General features: G+C 40.9%; 1 protein-coding gene across 1 annotated transcript; it reads left to right on the plus strand.

Moving 5' to 3' along the window:
• The first annotated feature begins 17,305 nt into the window (after positions 1-17,305).
• On the plus strand, positions 17,306-17,707 carry LOC148565047 (uncharacterized). Its single transcript, XM_088487116.1, has one exon. It carries the CDS (start codon positions 17,306-17,308, stop codon positions 17,705-17,707), a length of 402 nt encoding a protein of 133 aa, XP_088343242.1.
• Positions 17,708-19,195: the final 1,488 nt, after the last annotated feature.

Genomic DNA, 19,195 nt, shown 5'->3' on the forward strand with positions numbered 1-19,195 from the left:
GTAAACCGTAAACCCGGTTAAACCGATTTTCTGTTTTTAGCAAAAACAGACCAGGTAACCTTATAATATCATTCAAGCATTTTCTAATACTAATATAATGATAATATTATACTATTATCTCTCTCCTCTCATGAATCGAGTCCGGTTCGTCAAACAGAGACTATTTACGAAAATCAGAATCAAAACTGCCAACCGATACGGTTCAAAAACTAGGTTCTTCCCGATTGCATTATCAAGCTTGCCTCAGAGGAGGTTCTAGCTTAAGGATGACATAATGATAATGAGGATTGAGATGCTTGATGATATAACAGAGGTGTTCCTTTTACTGATCTTCCGGAGAAACCCGTACTTTCAGAAAAGATCTCATATACTCAAAAATTAGGGTTGTTACACACATCACAAGACACCAAACTTAAAAATTTTTAATGTTTAGACACTATGAATTCGAAAATACATATGAAAAACAAGAAAAGACACAAAACAAGAAAAATTACAAGATTAAACAAAGAAAATCATCAAGAACAACTAGAAGATTAAGAAAGAACACAATGCATATATTTTTGAAAATTTAAGAAAATTTAAAAAGATACAATTGATACCAAACTCAAAATTTGACACAAGACTCAAACAAGAAACACAAAATTTTTTTGTTTTTATGATTTTATTAATTTTTTTGTATTTTTCGAAATTATTTTGACAAAAGAAAATAAAGAAATTCAAAATTTTTAATAAGAATTCCAGGATTCGTGCAATGTTAGTCTAAAGCTTCAGTCCAAAAGAATTAGACATGGCCAAATGCCCAGCCAAGCTTTAGCAAAGCATTACATACAACAGCCAAATTGATAGGAATCCAAAGGCTCCTGCAATGATAAGTGGAAACCTCAGTCCAAAAGATTAGACATGGCTTAACAGCCAGCCAGGCTTCAACATATCTTATAAAACTCTAGAATTCATTCTTAAAAATTCTGAAGAACAAATATAAATTTTAATTTTTTTTTTTGAATTTTTTGAAAACTGAAAGAATTTTTTTTTGTTTTTTTTTTCGAAAATAAAAAGCTTAAACATAAAATAAAATTACCTAATCTAAGCAACAAGATGAACCGTGAGTTGTCCCAACATGAACAATCCCCGGCAACGGTGCCAAAAACTTCATGCACGAAATTGTGATTCACATTTTTCACAACTCCGCACAACTAACCAGCAAGTGCACTGGGTCGTCCAAATAATACCTTACGTGAGTAAGGGTCGATCCCATGGAGATTGTCGGCTTGAAGCAAGCTATGGTCATCTTGTAAATCTCAGTCAGGCGGATTCAAATGGTTCTAAGGTTTAGATAATTAAAAGATAAATAAAACATAGAATAAAATAAAGTTACTTATATAATTCATTGGTGGGAATTTCAGATAAGCATTTGGAGATGCTTTGCTGCTTCTGAACCTCTGCTTTCCTATTGTCTTCTTCCAATCATGCGTGCTCCCTTCCATGGTAAGCTGTATGATCCTCTCGGATGAAAAATAGCAGGTACGATCTCTGCACGGCTAATCAACTGTCAGATTTCTCGTCTCAGATGAAAAATACCAAGTACAGGTACCGCACGGCTAATCATCTATCGGTTCCCGCTAGCGTCGGAATAGGACCCTTGTCCTTTTGCACACTGTCACTGTGCCCAACATTCGCAAGTTTGAAGCTCGTCACAGTCATCCCTTCCCAGATCCTACTCGGAATACCACAGACAAGGTTTAGACTTTTTGGATCTCAGGAATGGCTGCCAATTGGTTCTAGCCTATACCACGAAGATTCTAATATCACAGACTCGGTCCGTGTATTAGAGACCCAAGAGATACGCACTCAAGCTGTCGCCCAATGACTATGTTGAGCTCAGATAGAACGGGAGTGGTTGTCAGGCATGCGTTCATAGGTTTGAGAATAATGATGAGTGTCACGGATCATCATATTCTCTATATTGAAGTACGAGTGAGTATCTTAGAATAGAATCAAGCGTGATTGGTGCACGAAATTGTGATTCACACTTTTCACAACTCCGCACAACTAACCAGCAAGTGCACTGGGTCGTCCAAGTAATACCTTACGTGAGTAAGGGTCGATCCCACGGAGATTGTTGGCTTGAAGAAATCTATGGTTATCTTGTAAATCTTAGTCAGGAAATCAATTATGATTATCAGTTTGAATTGCAAAAAATAAGAGAGCATGAAATAAATACTTGTTATGCAGTAATGGAGAATATGTTGGAGTTTTGGAGATGCTTTGTCTTCTGAATCTCTGCTTTCCCCCTGTCTTCTTCTTCACGCACGCAAGGTTCCTCCTATGGCAAGCTATGTGTTGGTGGATCACCGTTGTCAATGGCTACCATTCGTCCTCTCAGTGAAAAGGGTCCAGGTGCGCTGTCACCGCACGGCTAATCATCTATCGGTTCTCACTCCTACTGGAATAGGATCCATTGATCCTTTTGCGTCTATCACTACGCCCAACCTTTGTGAGTTTGAAGCTCGTCACAGTCATTCAATCCCTGAATCCTACTCAGAATACCACAGACAAGGTTTAGACTTTCCGGATTCTCAAGAATGCTGCCAATGGATTCTAACTTATACCACGAAGATTCTGATTAAGGAATCCAAGAGATATTCATTCAATCGAAGGTAGAACGGGAGTGGTTGTCAGGCACGCGTTCATAGATTGAGAATGGTGATGAGTGTCACGGATCATTGATAAACCCCATTTTGAAGGTTTATCTTGTATCGATTTCAGGGTTTTTATCAATGATTCTACACGCTTTTCATATGAAAATACAAGACTTTGTGTTCCTTTCCTAACTTTTGCCTCATGGATGAAAACATGCTTATTTTGCACTAACTTAGATACATTTCTAATCTCCTCTTGATGCCGTTCGATGCCGTGACCTGTGTGTTAAGTGGTTTCAGAATATAGGGCAGGGATGAACCGGAAGAGAGAAGGAGAATGGGCGCGAAGGAAAGGAGCATGAGAAATTGAGCTTTGGAAACTTCAGCAAGGGCGCGTGCGCGTACTTGGCGCGCCCTCGTGGATTGCGCAGCTAGAAGTCAAAGCCAGAAGCCAAGCCACGAGCCGGCTTGTGTAGCGGCTGGGCCATAACCCCCATGGGCGCGCACGCGTACGCTGTGCCTCCGCTCACATTGCAAGATGCCCCAGTGGCGCGCACGCGTGCTCTGCGCGTACGCGCCGATGCTCGAACATGATTTTTTTTAGAAGTCACGTGACCTGGGCGTGGAGACAGTTGGAGATCTCATCTTGGGGGAAGTGCCTTGGCGGGAAGAGCTTAAGAAGACCAAGGGTTGAAGGGTTAAGGACTTTTTGGCTCATTTTAGATGGTTCTAGATTTTTTTGGCTATTGTTGGTTACACTCTTGGGTAGAGAGAGAGAGGGAGATTCCAAGCTCTCACTAGGGTTCATCTTCATCCATTTTCTGAATTTCGAATCACACTTTGGTGAGATCCATTGCAATTCTCAATTCATTTGTTCATGTTATAGATCTTCTTCTCCAATCTCAATTAGTGCTTGTAATTGCTCAATCCTCATAGATCCTAGATTCAACTTTGTAGTTTTGAATTTTTTTCAATTTCTTGAGAAGTTCATTTCAATTGTTGTTCTTTGTTAATTGTTGTTAGTTCCTTGTGTTGAAGCACTTTCAATTCTACTTCCTTCTCATTTTTTTACTATGCATTTTTCCCTTGCTCATCAATTGTTTGATAAAATGCCAACATTAGTTATGGAGTAAAAGTTTCTTACTTGGCATAGGGTTTGAGTCATTAGAAAGAGTTGAATAGTTTATGTTAATTGTTGATTTGGAATTAGAAATTGCTAATTGACTTGGAGTGCACTAAAGCTAGATTTCCCTAAGGTGAAAACTAGGACTTGTGACTCAAGTTAGTTACTCTCATTTGACTTTCCTCTATACCTAGGGTTTAACTAAATGAAGCAAGGCCTAATTGTTGTCATTATTGACCAGACTATAAGAATAGAATTTCTAATGCCAACCCTAGGCCAAGTCTTCTAAAAATTGATTGCTTGTTTGCCATTTATTTTGCTAAACCTTCAAAAGAACCACAACAAGGCTTCATAACCGATAAGATGCATGCTCTAGCAATTCCAAGGGAGGACGACTCGGGGGACTAGTACTCTCGGTTATAGATTGTAGGATTGTTTGATGCGAAGTTTGAATGTCGATTAGACTATACTCACGATTATATCCATTATTGAATTCTATATCGGCATGATAAATTTCGTTTATCAAAATGGCACCGTTGCCGGGGATATTGCTTAGTGTGCCATGTTATTGCTTAGAGTAGTTATGTGTGCATGTATATAGTTGCATCTTTTTGTGATTCTTTGTTCAAGTGACTAACCCCTCATTGTTACCATGAATTTCACTTCCCCTTCATTGCATGACGCGTTCACAACCGAATCCGAGCTTAGTCCCCTTTAATCCGGAAATAGAACGAACTTTATTTCATATTAGACAAGCTCAGAAGTGGTTAAGGTTTGGACAAGGTGAAGATGTTTTCACCACCTCAACCACCTTACTAAAAGTGAACATTGAACCGTCACTCAACGAAGGCAATAATCATTCTCCCATCAAAATCACTAACAATTCTTTTCTTGTTTTAGGTACTAACGCCATGGATGCTCCGAAGAGAGTTACTATCAAGGAAGCGGGTGCACCGGATTATGTCCTTCAACCCCTTCATGTAACTCACCCCAATTTGAATGCAAACTTTGAACTCAAGACCGCTTTGATCAACCTCCTACCCAAATTTCATGGGCTTCCCGCACAAGACCCTATTCGACATCTCAAGGACTTTCATCGTATATGCTCAACAACAAGACGGAAAGGATCCGATGAGGTTGCTATATGGTTGTTTGCTTTCCCTTTCTCTCTTGAGGACAAGGCTAAAGAATGGTTCTACACTTTATCTAGTGAAGTCACCTCTGATTGGGACTTGCTTAGACGAGGATTCTTGGATAAATTCTTGCCCCCGGAGAAGATGGATATGCTAAGGAAGGAAATGTCTTGTATTGTACAAGGTGAAACGGAACCACTGTACGAGTATTGGGAACAGTTTCGTAAGCTACTAGACGCATGCCCTAATCACATGCTTGACACTCAAGTATTGCTTGGATACATATGTCAAGGAATGCGAGAACAAGATAGAACCCTCTTGGACACCTCTAGCAATGGTTCTTTGTCTAAATATAAAACAGCGGAGGAGGCATGGCAACTTTTCATTGACTTAGCCGAATCCAATCAACATATGAGACGAAGAGTCAACCGCCCAAGAACCGTGAATGAGGTATCCACTAGTAGTGAAACCACCACTCTAACCAAATCCTTGAGTGAAATGACATCCGTCTTAAGGCAACTCCAATTGAGCCAACCTCAACCTCAACCTCAACCTCAACCTCAACCATATCAACAACACTCCACCCCCTCAACAACACAATCAACAATTGGTCCCTCAAAAAGTGTGTGGCATTTGTTCTTGCCATTCCCACTACACGGATGAGTGCCCAAGCCTTCAAGAGGACAACACTTTGGCGGCTACCCACAATTTCTATGACCGCCCAAATCAAGGGTACGACCAAGGCGGTAATCCTAACCAAGGGCACCCTTATCAAGGAGGAAGCTACAATCAAGGGAGTGGGTACCACAATCATATTTGGAGAGACAATCATCAACAAGGAAATAGGGAAAACAACAACAATGGAGGAGGTCAAAGATCGAACAACAATTCACAAAACCGGCCACCATACAACCAAAACAACCCACCATACAACCAACAAAACCAACAAAGAAACTACCAAACATACTAACCACCACATCAAAGACCACCACCCAACCAATCACAAGCTCCTCAACTCACATATCCAACCGCCCCCTCCAACCAAGATGAAACACTCCGGACCATTATCCAAGGCCAAAAGGAACTACAAAACACACTTGCTTCCGATCTCACCGGCCTCACCTCTACACTACAAGCTCTTCTTGCACGAATAGACACATCATCAAATTCCACTCCTCAACCCCCAATCCAAAGCGTCATTCCCTCTCAACCTTAACCCAATCCTAAGGGGGGCATCAATGCCATCACCCTGAGATCCGGAACACAATTAAAAGAGAAGGGAGCAAAGGATTCAAATCCCATCACAATCACTCAAGAGGAGGAGAGAATAGATATAGAAGAGGTAGTGGAAAAGAAGACACCACAAGTCATAGTTGAGGATGAAACTTAACCAACAAAAGAGACCCCCAAGACTAAGAGAACCTTGGAAGAAGAAATTGCTCAACCACTCCCATTTCCAACACTTGCAAAGAAAGCTAGGAAGCGCATAGAACTCGACCCCAAAATGGTAGAAATGTTCAAGAAAGTTGAGGTAACCATCCCCCTCTTTGATGCTATCCATCAAGTCCCTAGATATGCAAAATTCCTTAAAGATCTATGCATGAACAAGGATAGAATTCTTGAATTGGAAACCATCCCATTGGGGAGTTCTATTTCCGCTTTAATGGGAGCATTGCCCGAGAAGTGTGATGATCCGGGCCCTTGTATGGTCACTTGCACCGTCAATGGAGTTCAATTCGTAGATTGTATGTGTGACCTCGGAGCATGTGTTAGCATCATGCCTCTCTCCATCTACCGGGTATTGAAGTTACCACCACTAAAAAGGTCGACGGTAAGATTTGTCCTAGCGGATAAAAGCATAATAACCGTGACGGGTGTTGTGGAAGATGTATTGGTAAATATCAAAGGGTTGGTATTTCTGATTGACATCTATGTCCTTGAAATGCCATCAAGTGAAACCGAGAGAGCATCATCCATCCTACTTGGAAGACTATTTTTGAGAACTTCTAGATTTAAGCTAGATGCTTACTCGGGAACATACTCATTTGAGATAGATGGGAGAGTCGTAAGTTTTAGCCTAGAAGAAGTAATGAAGCATCCACCGGAAAATCACTCTCTATTCCGGTGTGACCCAATTGACAACATTGTTGCTGAAGTGCACCTTGCAAAGTTAGATGAGAAGTACATGATTGAAGAGGCAAATGAAGATCCAAGCAAATTAAACACCACACACCATACAAACCATCCGGAAACTCAAACATCAAATCATGACAAGAAGATGGAATTGAAGCCACTACCCCCCCCCCCACCTAAGGTACTCATATCTTGATGAAGCCCAAAAGCTCCCCGTGATAATCGCACAAGAGCTAACTCCTCAACAAGAAGAAAAGTTGTTAGAGGTATTGAGAAAAAATAGAAGGGCAATCGGGTGGAGTTTGGCGGATCTAGTGGGAATAAGCCCCCAAGTATGCGAGCACCGCATATTCCTTGAAGAAGGAGCAAGACCGGTCCGACAACCTCAAAGGAGACTTAATCCAACCATTCTTGAGGTGGTGAAAAAAGAGGTCACTCGGCTACTTGAAGCGGACATCATCTATCCTATCTCGGATAGCGAGTGGGTAAGCCCGGTCCAAGTGGTGCCAAAGAAATCCGGGGTGACCACAATCAAAAATGAAAGCGGTGAACTTATAGCAACAAGAGTGCAAAATTCTTGGAGAGTATGCATAGACTACCGAAGGTTGAATGCGGCCACAAGAAAAGACCACTTCCCACTACCGTTCATCGATCAAATGCTTGATCGACTAGCCGGTAAATCATATTATTGCTTTCTTGATGGTTACTCCGGATACTTCCAGATACACATTGCTCTAGAGGACCAAGAAAAAACATTTACTTGCTGATGCCAAGGCATCTTAGGCTAGTTTCACTAGCCTTTTTCTTTTATTTTTAGTTGTTTTATGCATTTTCTTGAGCCTTAAGTAATCATTTTGGGCCAAATAGTCATGCTTGTCTTAAATCATTCAACATGAAGATTTTGATGCAAATTCCATGAGTTTTTAGTTATATTCCTTGAAAGCTATGAATGGAAGAATTCTCATGAATTTTTGCAAGACTTTGATGCAATTGTTTGGATGATTTCAGGGAAGAAGAGGCTAGGCAAGGAAGCAACAAAATCAATAAAGGAAGCTTGAATATCACATGTGGAGTTTAAGTTCCAGTTTAAGCCTAAACTAGAGCTTAAACGCCAAAAATCATGAAGGATAAGAAATGCTGGAATTGAAGTTTAACCTCCAGTTTGACCTCAAACTGGAGGTTAAACGCCAGAATGAAAAGCCTCACCAAAGAAGCATTCCACGTTTAACCTCCAGTTTGACCTCAAACTGGAGGTTAAACGCCAGAATAATAATGCCACTCAGGAAGGAGTTCCACGTTTAACCTCCAGTTTGACCTCAAACTGGAGGTTAAACGTGTTCGACACCTCCAGGGCTACCATTCTAAGCTTCCACGTTTAACCTCCAGTTTGACCTCAAACTGGAGGTTAAACGTGTTCGACCTCCAGGGCTGCCCTTCCTTTATCCACGTTTAAGCTTCAGTTTAACCTTAAACTGAAGCTTAAACGTGTTATATGGAACAGCTTGACCATGCCTTCTTCAAACATAAATAACTTGAGCTACAAAACTCCAAATGAGGTGATTCAAAATGCATTGGAAAGAAGACATCTAGAGCTTTCCAAGAATATATGGCATGCATGGTGGATACTAAAAATTGAGGGAGAAAACAGCCCCGTAATGTGCATAGAAGAGCATAGTACCAACATGCAATCAGGCCAGCTGACCTCTTCACCTTCCATGGAGTATAACTCGAGTTGTAGAGATCCAATTGAGGTGCTTCCAGTTGCGTTAGAAAGCTGACATCCATAGCTTTCCAACGAGGTATAATAGTCTATATTTGGCATCAAATTGGCAAGGTTGACAAGAGAACAAAGTGACGACTCAAGAAAGGGGGGTGCAACATTTGAGTGTAGTTTAATGGATCATTATCCTTTTTGGATCAATTATGTCACTCAGCCCTTCAAGCAAGCAAGGCCCATCAACAACACCAAATCAAGGCCACAAGAATCATCTAGAATAGTTTATTTTCATTTGATTGTAATTTGCTTTGAATTTCATTTTCATTTTGTAATTTAGGGAGCCTATTTAAAGGCCTTAGTTTCTGCAATTGAGAGGGGGGGATTGAAGGGGAATCCAGCCCCTGAGGGGGACTTTGACTTTTATCTTTTCATTTTGGCTAGTTTTCATATCTTTGTAATTGAATTCAGAGCTATGACTCACTAAACCCCCTTTCATTGGGTTAGGGAGCTCTATTGTAATTCAATGAATCAATAATAGTTTATCTTCTTCTTCAATCTTTTCTCTTGAATTTTGTTAGAAAGCTTCTCGATCTAATTCCATTGAGTAGTTGTCTTGGGAAAGAAACTACTCATACTTGGAATCCTTCGGAGCCTTGGGAAAGGAATGGAGGATTCATGCTAGAGAAGCTTTCTCACAGTGGATTGGATTGGGGTTTGGATGGATATTGTGACATGTAATCCTACCAAATTGTGGTTCATGAAATTGTGTGGTATAATCAGTGATCAAGCATCATCTCTTCTTATGAACATTTAAACCAAGGGATTGGGAATTTGTTTGTTTTTAGAGAGCATTGGTGAGCCAAGGAATTGGGATCCAATCATATAAGATTGCCAAGCAAAATTCAATGAATGCATTGGTTGAGGAAGAGATATACATGTTTTGATTCGGAGATTTCAATATCTCCTAAACCCAATGAATTCCCCATTTCTGATTTCCACTTTCTCTTTACATTCTGCAACTCAATTCTTGCAATCACCCCCATTCCCTTTTAATTTCAGCAATTTACATTCTGCTCTTTAATTCATGCAAATTTAAGATTCTGCCATTTAATTTTCTTGTCATTTACTTTTCCCCGCCAATTTTACATTCCGCAATTCTCATCTCAAATCTTGATTCCGCTCAACTAGAACACACTTCTAATCCGAATTGCTCAATCAACCAATCCTTGTGGGATTCGACCTCACTCTATTGTGAGTTTTTACTTGACGATAACCGGTGCACTTGCCGGAAGGAATTTTGCCGATCGTGCAATTTCCTAAACGTAGCATAACTAGTTTATGTGCATCAAGTTTATGGCGCCGTTGCCGGGGATTGGTTTTCGATTGACTATTCTCCAATTGGAAGTTAACTAGATTGAGCAATTTTTCTTTTCTTTTGTTAATAGTTTTTGTTTCAGTTTATTTTTGCTAATTTCTGCAAATTTTAATTTGTTTTCTTTGCTTATTCACTTGTTAGCATACTAACCACTAGCTGTTTGTGATATTGCCTCACTATGGAATTTCCACTATCTTTGGATGAGTATTGTTTGAGACTGAGCACATTGCAAAAAAGAAAGGAGTATCCATCATCTTTTGGTCAATCAAAATTCATGAGAAACTCTCCACCACCACAGAATGATTCATGTTATTATGCTCATGGTGGGTGGGAGTATCAGGAACAGGAAACGGGGTACTTCCCAGAGCCACAAAATGGTCCATGTTTTGGTGAATTTGATCACTACTCAAGTTGTGGCTGGGAAGATCAAAACCAAAGAGATTTCACTTATTCACACCCCATTCATCAAGAGCCATCACCTCTGAATTATCCAACCTCACCTCCTAGTTTTACATATCCAAACTCTTCATCACTTGAGCATTTCTCAGCACAAAATTCCTTCTCAAATTCATACAATTCATTTCACTATCCACAAGACTCATTCCACTACACACAAGAGTCATACCACTACCAACACTCCAACCAAAGATCATACCAAGCCACACAAAACACTTACTCTCAACCACCATATCATGGCCAAAATAATCAACCTGCCCAACCTAATCTGAGCCAACAATTTCAAGATCAATTAAACAGGATAGAAGGAATGCTTGCAACCATGAGTCAAGACATAACCGATTTGAAAGGCTTTAAGGAAGAATTGATATCCAACTTACAAAATCAAGGTGCTGCCATTCAAAAGCTAGAAGCACAAATTGGATATCTATCAAAGCAAATCCCTACCCACAATTCTTCTAGTGATACCATGGCAAACCCAAGGGAGGAATCAGAAGAACAAGAAAGGGAGAAAGTCAATCAAGGGAGATCACACTCCAATGACACAGAGAGTTTCAAAGAGGAAGGGTTCATTGAACCACAAATTCAGGAAGCTTTTGATGAACAGGATACTCCAACTGTCCAACAACAACCAAGTTCTGAGATCAAGGATGTGAAGGCAGTAGAAACAAGCACCAAAATGAGGATTGTGACCGAGAAACAAAGGACCATATCCATGAAGAAGAGAAGGTCGAAGAACAATCCAACTCCTGAGCCAACAAGCAAGTTCACTCAAGCCAATCACAAGGGAAAGCTTGCTGGAAAGAAGCATTCACAACAAGGGGCACTAACTAGCTCCTTTATCCACTTGAAGTCATTCCTCTTAACAAACTGGAGGAAGAGGAAGAAAGTCAGGAACAGCATGTCAAGCTAATGACGTTAAAGAAGCGCTTGTTGGGAGGCAACCCAACCAAAGGTAGTTTTTCTTTTCTAGTTATTTCAATAAAAGAGTTAAGTAGATTTATCTGTATTGCAAGAAGCTAAGTTTGGTGTTGCACACCAAAACAATTCAAGGGTGAATGTGAGATTCTAAGTTTGGTGTTCCACCAAAAACTTCATTAAAAGCACATTTCTACCTCAGCATGACTAGTCACTAGCTCCAACCAATCAGGGAAACTACTTAAACAATAGTTTAATTTCTAGTTCATAGTTTCTTTTTCTAGTTCATAGTTATTTTCTTAATAAAAGCACATGAGGTTTTCTGCATATGATCCAAATTGCTGCATATGGCAAGGAACTAAGTTTGGTGTTCACACACCAATCTAAGTTCAGAGGCCTACAAACATACATGCATGCTAACCAATTCTCAAAGTGCTTGGGGAACAAGCAACTTCTAATAGCTTTGCAGGAAGACAATCAATCTCATGGAAGGAATATACATCATCATCAAAGAAAACACCAAGGCTAGGAAGGATGATGAACAACAAAGAAGATGCTAAAAGGTTGTATTGTCACTTAATTGCTTGTACTTTGAATTGCTGATATTTGAAGTTTGCATGCACCCCTGCTTTAAGTTTGAGTCATTGCAGTTTTTGTTTGTCTGTTTGTTTAATTTTCAAATAAGTGATAGTCTAAGTGTCTGGATAAACTTCACTTGCTTAAATGTATGCTTGCCATGCTTGTTCTGTTTCCATAAAATAAAAGAAATGTTTGAACAAAAGTAACTCAATTCCATTTGGTAAGAAATCAAATAAGATTAAGTGGTGGTATGCATGTTTGATTGAATAGTCAGCTCACTAAGAAATAAAGTTAGAATTGTCACTTTTAGTGGAAATTAGGATGCTGTCTATGGATCTTGATGAATAAATGTCTTTGGCCATGAAAAAGAAAGAAAAAGAAGAAGAAAAAGCCACTGAAAAAGGGCAACCAAAAAGCAAAAAAATTGAGAAAATAAGCTAGGCACCAATGGTTTGAACTTCTGAGACAAATGCCTGTGGTGTTTATGTATTAAGGATATGCTTGGATGAATAGGTTCTGAGGAGTGTTTCAACACTTGGTAACTTGGGTTAACTAACCCGGGATTATCAACCAAAAGTCCATTATCAAGAGCAACCTAAATACAAAACATTTAGTCACACAAAGAGGTGCTGGGTACCAATGTCTCAAGAAGAAATGTGAACTAAAATGCCTGTAGTGGATATGTGTAGTGCACTGATAAGAAAAAGAAAATGCCAAAGGCTTGTGCAACACATGACACTGAGCAACAAGGAGCAAATAAGCTCAAAGAAAAAGAAAAACAAAGAAAAGAAACTTGCCAAGGATATGTGAATAACAAGAGGCCATAGCAGTGTTTTAGTGGAAACATAAAAAGTGACATTCTTACCTAAGAAACAATAAAGTGATGCTGCAACAACTTTCTGCATGAACACCCCATTAATCAATGTCAATTACTTACTGATATGGCTAATGAATTTACTTTCTGTTTCATTCTTTCTTCTCAATAATTCAGAACTTGCTTGGGGACAAGCAAGGATTAAGTTTGGTGTTGTGATGCCAAGGCATCTTAGGCTAGTTTCACTAGCCTTTTTCTTTTATTTTTAGTTGTTTTATGCATTTTCTTGAGCCTTAAGTAATCATTTTGGGCCAAATAGTCATGCTTGTCTTAAATCATTCAACATGAAGATTTTGATGCAAATTCCATGAGTTTTTAGTTATATTCCTTGAAAGCTATGAATGGAAGAATTCTCATGAATTTTTGCAAGACTTTGATGCAATTGTTTGGATGATTTCAGGGAAGAAGAGGCTAGGCAAGGAAGCAACAAAATCAATAAAGGAAGCTTGAATATCACATGTGGAGTTTAAGTTCCAGTTTAAGCCTAAACTAGAGCTTAAACGCCAAAAATCATGAAGGATAAGAAATGCTGGAATTGAAGTTTAACCTCCAGTTTGACCTCAAACTGGAGGTTAAACGCCAGAATGAAAAGCCTCACCAAAGAAGCATTCCACGTTTAACCTCCAGTTTGACCTCAAACTGGAGGTTAAACGCCAGAATAATAATGCCACTCAGGAAGGAGTTCCACGTTTAACCTCCAGTTTGACCTCAAACTGGAGGTTAAACGTGTTCGACACCTCCAGGGCTACCATTCTAAGCTTCCACGTTTAACCTCCAGTTTGACCTCAAACTGGAGGTTAAACGTGTTCGACCTCCAGGGCTGCCCTTCCTTTATCCACGTTTAAGCTTCAGTTTAACCTTAAACTGAAGCTTAAACGTGTTATATGGAACAGCTTGACCATGCCTTCTTCAAACATAAATAACTTGAGCTACAAAACTCCAAATGAGGTGATTCAAAATGCATTGGAAAGAAGACATCTAGAGCTTTCCAAGAATATATGGCATGCATGGTGGATACTAAAAATTGAGGGAGAAAACAGCCCCGTAATGTGCATAGAAGAGCATAGTACCAACATGCAATCAGGCCAGCTGACCTCTTCACCTTCCATGGAGTATAACTCGAGTTGTAGAGATCCAATTGAGGTGCTTCCAGTTGCGTTAGAAAGCTGACATCCATAGCTTTCCAACGAGGTATAATAGTCTATATTTGGCATCAAATTGGCAAGGTTGACAAGAGAACAAAGTGACGACTCAAGAAAGGGGGGTGCAACATTTGAGTGTAGTTTAATGGATCATTATCCTTTTTGGATCAATTATGTCACTCAGCCCTTCAAGCAAGCAAGGCCCATCAACAACACCAAATCAAGGCCACAAGAATCATCTAGAATAGTTTATTTTCATTTGATTGTAATTTGCTTTGAATTTCATTTTCATTTTGTAATTTAGGGAGCCTATTTAAAGGCCTTAGTTTCTGCAATTGAGAGGGGGGGATTGAAGGGGAATCCAGCCCCTGAGGGGGACTTTGACTTTTATCTTTTCATTTTGGCTAGTTTTCATATCTTTGTAATTGAATTCAGAGCTATGACTCACTAAACCCCCTTTCATTGGGTTAGGGAGCTCTATTGTAATTCAATGAATCAATAATAGTTTATCTTCTTCTTCAATCTTTTCTCTTGAATTTTGTTAGAAAGCTTCTCGATCTAATTCCATTGAGTAGTTGTCTTGGGAAAGAAACTACTCATACTTGGAATCCTTCGGAGCCTTGGGAAAGGAATGGAGGATTCATGCTAGAGAAGCTTTCTCACAGTGGATTGGATTGGGGTTTGGATGGATATTGTGACATGTAATCCTACCAAATTGTGGTTCATGAAATTGTGTGGTATAATCAGTGATCAAGCATCATCTCTTCTTATGAACATTTAAACCAAGGGATTGGGAATTTGTTTGTTTTTAGAGAGCATTGGTGAGCCAAGGAATTGGGATCCAATCATATAAGATTGCCAAGCAAAATTCAATGAATGCATTGGTTGAGGAAGAGATATACATGTTTTGATTCGGAGATTTCAATATCTCCTAAACCCAATGAATTCCCCATTTCTGATTTCCACTTTCTCTTTACATTCTGCAACTCAATTCTTGCAATCACCCCCATTCCCTTTTAATTTCAGCAATTTACATTCTGCTCTTTAATTCATGCAAATTTAAGATTCCGCCATTTAATTTTCTTGTCATTTACTTTTCCCCCCAATTTTACATTCCGCAATTCTCATCTCAAATCTTGATTCCGCTCAACTAGAACACACTTCTAATCCGAATTGCTCAATCAACCAATCCTTGTGGGATTCGACCTCACTCTATTGTGAGTTTTTACTTGACGATAACCGGTGCACTTGCCGGAAGGAATTTTGCCGATCGTGCAATTTCCTAAATCATAGCATAACTAGTTTATGCGCATCACTTGCCCCTTTGGAACGTATGCTTACAAATGTATGCCATTTGGCCTATGCAACGCACCGGCAACGTTTCAAAGATGCATGATGAGCCTATTTGCGGACTTTCTAGAGCAATGTATGGAAGTCTTCATGGACGACTTTAGCGTGTACGGTGATTCATTTGATCATTGCTTAGGTAACCTTGAAAAAGTCTTAAAGAGATGCACCAAAACAAACCTTGTCTTAAATTTTGAAAAGTGTCATTTCATGGTCAAACAAGGCATTGTTTTGGGGCACATAGTTTCAAAAGAAGGCATCTCCGTAGATCCAGCAAAAATAAATGTCATATCTAGTTTGCCTTACCCCTCCTCCGAGAGGGAAGTCCGTTCTTTTCTTGGACATGCAGGATTCTACCGGAGATTCATCAAAGACTTTAGCAAGGTAGCCCTACCTCTCTCTCGACTACTACAAAAGGACACTGAATTTGAGCTAAGCAAGGAATGTATGGAAGCATATGACAAACTCAAAGTGGCATTGACACAAGCTCCTATTGTGTGAGGACCGAATTGGGCTCAACCATTTGAAATCATGTGTGATGCTTCGAATTATACGATAGGAGCCGCGTTAGCACAACGCGAGGGTAAGATTCCCTATGTCATAGCTTATGCTTCAAAGACACTAGACGGATCCCAATCCAACTACACTACTACCGAGAAAGAACTCCTAGCTATTGTTTTTGCTTTGGACAAGTTCCGAGCCTATCTTCTTGGTTCCAAGGTAGTAGTGTTCTCGGATCACGCGGCACTAAAGTATTTGTTGGCCAAAAAGGAATCAAAACCGAGATTAATTCATTGGGTGCTTTTGTTACAAGAATTTGACTTGGAGATCAAGGATAGGAGTGGTTCCCAAAACTTAGTGGCGGACCATCTAAGTCGCCTCGAACACACAAACGACGACACCACTCCTATCAATGACTCCTTTCCTCTAGATAGTTTGCACGCAATCTCGGAAGTAGTTCCTTGGTATGCCCAAATAGCAAACTACTTGGTTTCACGCACCTTCCCTCTCAATCTCAACAAACATCAAAAGGATAAGCCGAAAAGCGAATCCAAATACTATGTTTAGGACGATCCCTATTTGTGGAGGTGTGGAGCGGACCAAATAGTGCGACGGTGCATACCTCAAACCGAATTCCAAGCAATCTTGGACGCTTCCCATTCTTCCGAAGGAGGTGGCCACTACGGCCCCCAAAGAACGGCAAGAAAGGTCCTTGATTGCAGATTTTGGTGGCCAACCCTTCTCAAAGATTCTTCCCTCTATTGCAAATCTTGTCCCCAATGCATTCGGTTTGGAAATATTTCTAAGAAGGACGAAATCCCCCAACAAAATATGCTTTTTTGTGAAATCTTTGATGTATGGGGAATTGACTTCATGGGACCATTTTCAAATTCCAATGGCTTTCTCTACATCTTGTTAGCCGTCGATTATGTGTCAAAATGGGTGGAGGCAATCCCCACCCGGACGGATGATGCCCATGTTGTTTATTCTTTTGTGAGGAATAATATCATTTGTCGTTTTGGCTCCCTAAGAGCAATCATAAGTGATCAAGGATCCCATTTTTGCAACAAAAAAATGGACGGCCTCATGAGAAAGTATGGCATCATACACAAAGTCGCCACGGCCTACCACCCTCAGACAAACGGCCAAGCCGAGGTGTCTAACCGGGAAATTAAACATGTGTTGGAAAGGATTATGAAGCCGAATAGGAAAGATTGGAGCGCTAAACTCTCCGATGCACTTTGGGCATATCGAACGGCTTACAAAACACCCATTGGCATGAGCCCTTTTAGACTTGTATATGGTAAAGCATGCCATCTTCTGGTAGAAATCGAACACAAAGCTTATTGGGCCATAGAGGAATGCAACATGAGTTTGGGTGGAGCCGGAGTAGAGAGAAAGCTTCAATTGGCGGAACTAGAGTGCTTGAGATTAGAAGCCTATGACAATTCTAGACTCTACAAGGAAAAGATGAAAGCCATTCATGACAAGAACATTAGGAGAAGGGAATTTAGACCCGGTGACCTAGTGCTCCTTTACAACTCAAGGTTGAGATTACTACCCGGAAAGCTTAAATCAAGATGGGATGGACCTTACCAAGTAGAGAAAGTAGAACCTTACGGGGTCTATCACTTGCGCCACCCATCAAGTCCGGACATTTTCAAGGTGAATGGGCACCGTCTCAAATTGTACCATGGTGAGCAAAGAAAGAACTCCAAGGAATTTGAAATGTTCATCTTGAGGGATGCATCTCTTGAACAAGAGCTTTGAGCTAGTGGACGTCCAACTTAAGGACGGTAAACAAAAGTGCTAGGTGGGAGACACCCCACCATGGGAAGATCTACCATTTGTACATAGCCATTGAATTCTTCTTTGATTGATACTTGCTTACTTATTGACTTCATGTTTGGTAGCTAGGTGATCGAGGAAGTTGTAGCTAGATTTCGTTTCAAATTTTGTTTCATTTGTTGAGTTCATTTGGTACTTTATCATGTCAAAACATCCTTCTATAGTACCTAAAGTGGTTGTTTGGAGGGTTGGAATGCTGAAAGTGGTGCGAGAACATGCAACTTTGAAAAAGGCACCATTCCGCGCGTGCGCGCACCTAACGCGCACGCGCCCATGAAGCATTTCCGACCATCCACGCGGACGCGCGATGTGCGCGGACGCGTGAATTGCAAGAAGTACCCCTCCATACATATTCCAGAGAGTTAGGCCACTCTCACGCCTGCACCATGCCTGAGGCACAGGCCGCTCACGCGTGAGGGCACATGGCGCGCACGCATTCTTTGACAAATCGTCAGATCGACGCGCTAGCACACCTCGCGCGCGCGCGCCGATTGCCCCTATGCACTCCTGGTACATATTCCAGAGAGTTAGGCCACTCTCGCGCCTGCACTAAGCCACCAGCCCACCATCGCTGCTGCGTGCGCGCACTAGGCGCCAACGCGCCCACATACCCGCAACGCAAGGCACGCGCACGCGTCCCTTGCCCCTGTGCAATCCTAGTACATATTCCAGAGAGTTAAGCCAACCCCAAGCCCATCTCAAGCCTGGGGCATAATCACATTGCCGCGCGCGCACCGTGCGCGCGCGCGCCATCACTCCACCCCGCTTCCTTGCGCTTGCGCGCCCCGTGCGCGCACGCGTGGGTGACCGATGTCAACATAATGGGGAGCACACTTTCTCCCTTCATTCCTCTTCTCCCTTTTTTTCCTCTTACCTCCTCTACTACCCATTTACCTACTACTACCATCACCTCTGGCGACCACCCACCTCCGGTGGCCCCTACATTGCCCCCTCTGTTCCCCATCATTCCATCCCACAACTTCCCCCCATACCCTTTTCCATCTCTCTCAAGGTACTATACTAGGCTCCCCTCTTGGTCTACTTCTCTCTTTTGCTTCTTAGTCAGTTAATTTCATTCTCTTTTAGATAGTCTCTTTCTTTCCCCCCCCCCTCTTTTGAGCCCCTCACTTCTTTGGGGTGTTTTTAGCTCCTTTTACATTTAACTCTTCATAGGCACTTGGGTCATAACTTCTCTTACATTGATAGATGAGATGTGTTGCATGATTTTCTTATAACCACTGTGCATTGTAGTGATTAATGTTGGTTTGTGGAATGTTACATTGCTTCCCCCCCCCCCATCTATTTACATACTACAAAAGGATGCACCCCAAGTGTTTGAAGAAATGCATACATGATATTTTTTGAACTCATTGTGACTCTTGCTTCTTAACTAGTCACTTTTGGGGTGCA

Source organism: Arachis ipaensis, chromosome B5 (assembly GCF_059453495.1).
Source record: "Arachis ipaensis isolate K30076 ecotype BB chromosome B5, ASM5945349v1, whole genome shotgun sequence".
NCBI classification, from domain to species: Eukaryota; Viridiplantae; Streptophyta; class Magnoliopsida; order Fabales; family Fabaceae; genus Arachis; species Arachis ipaensis.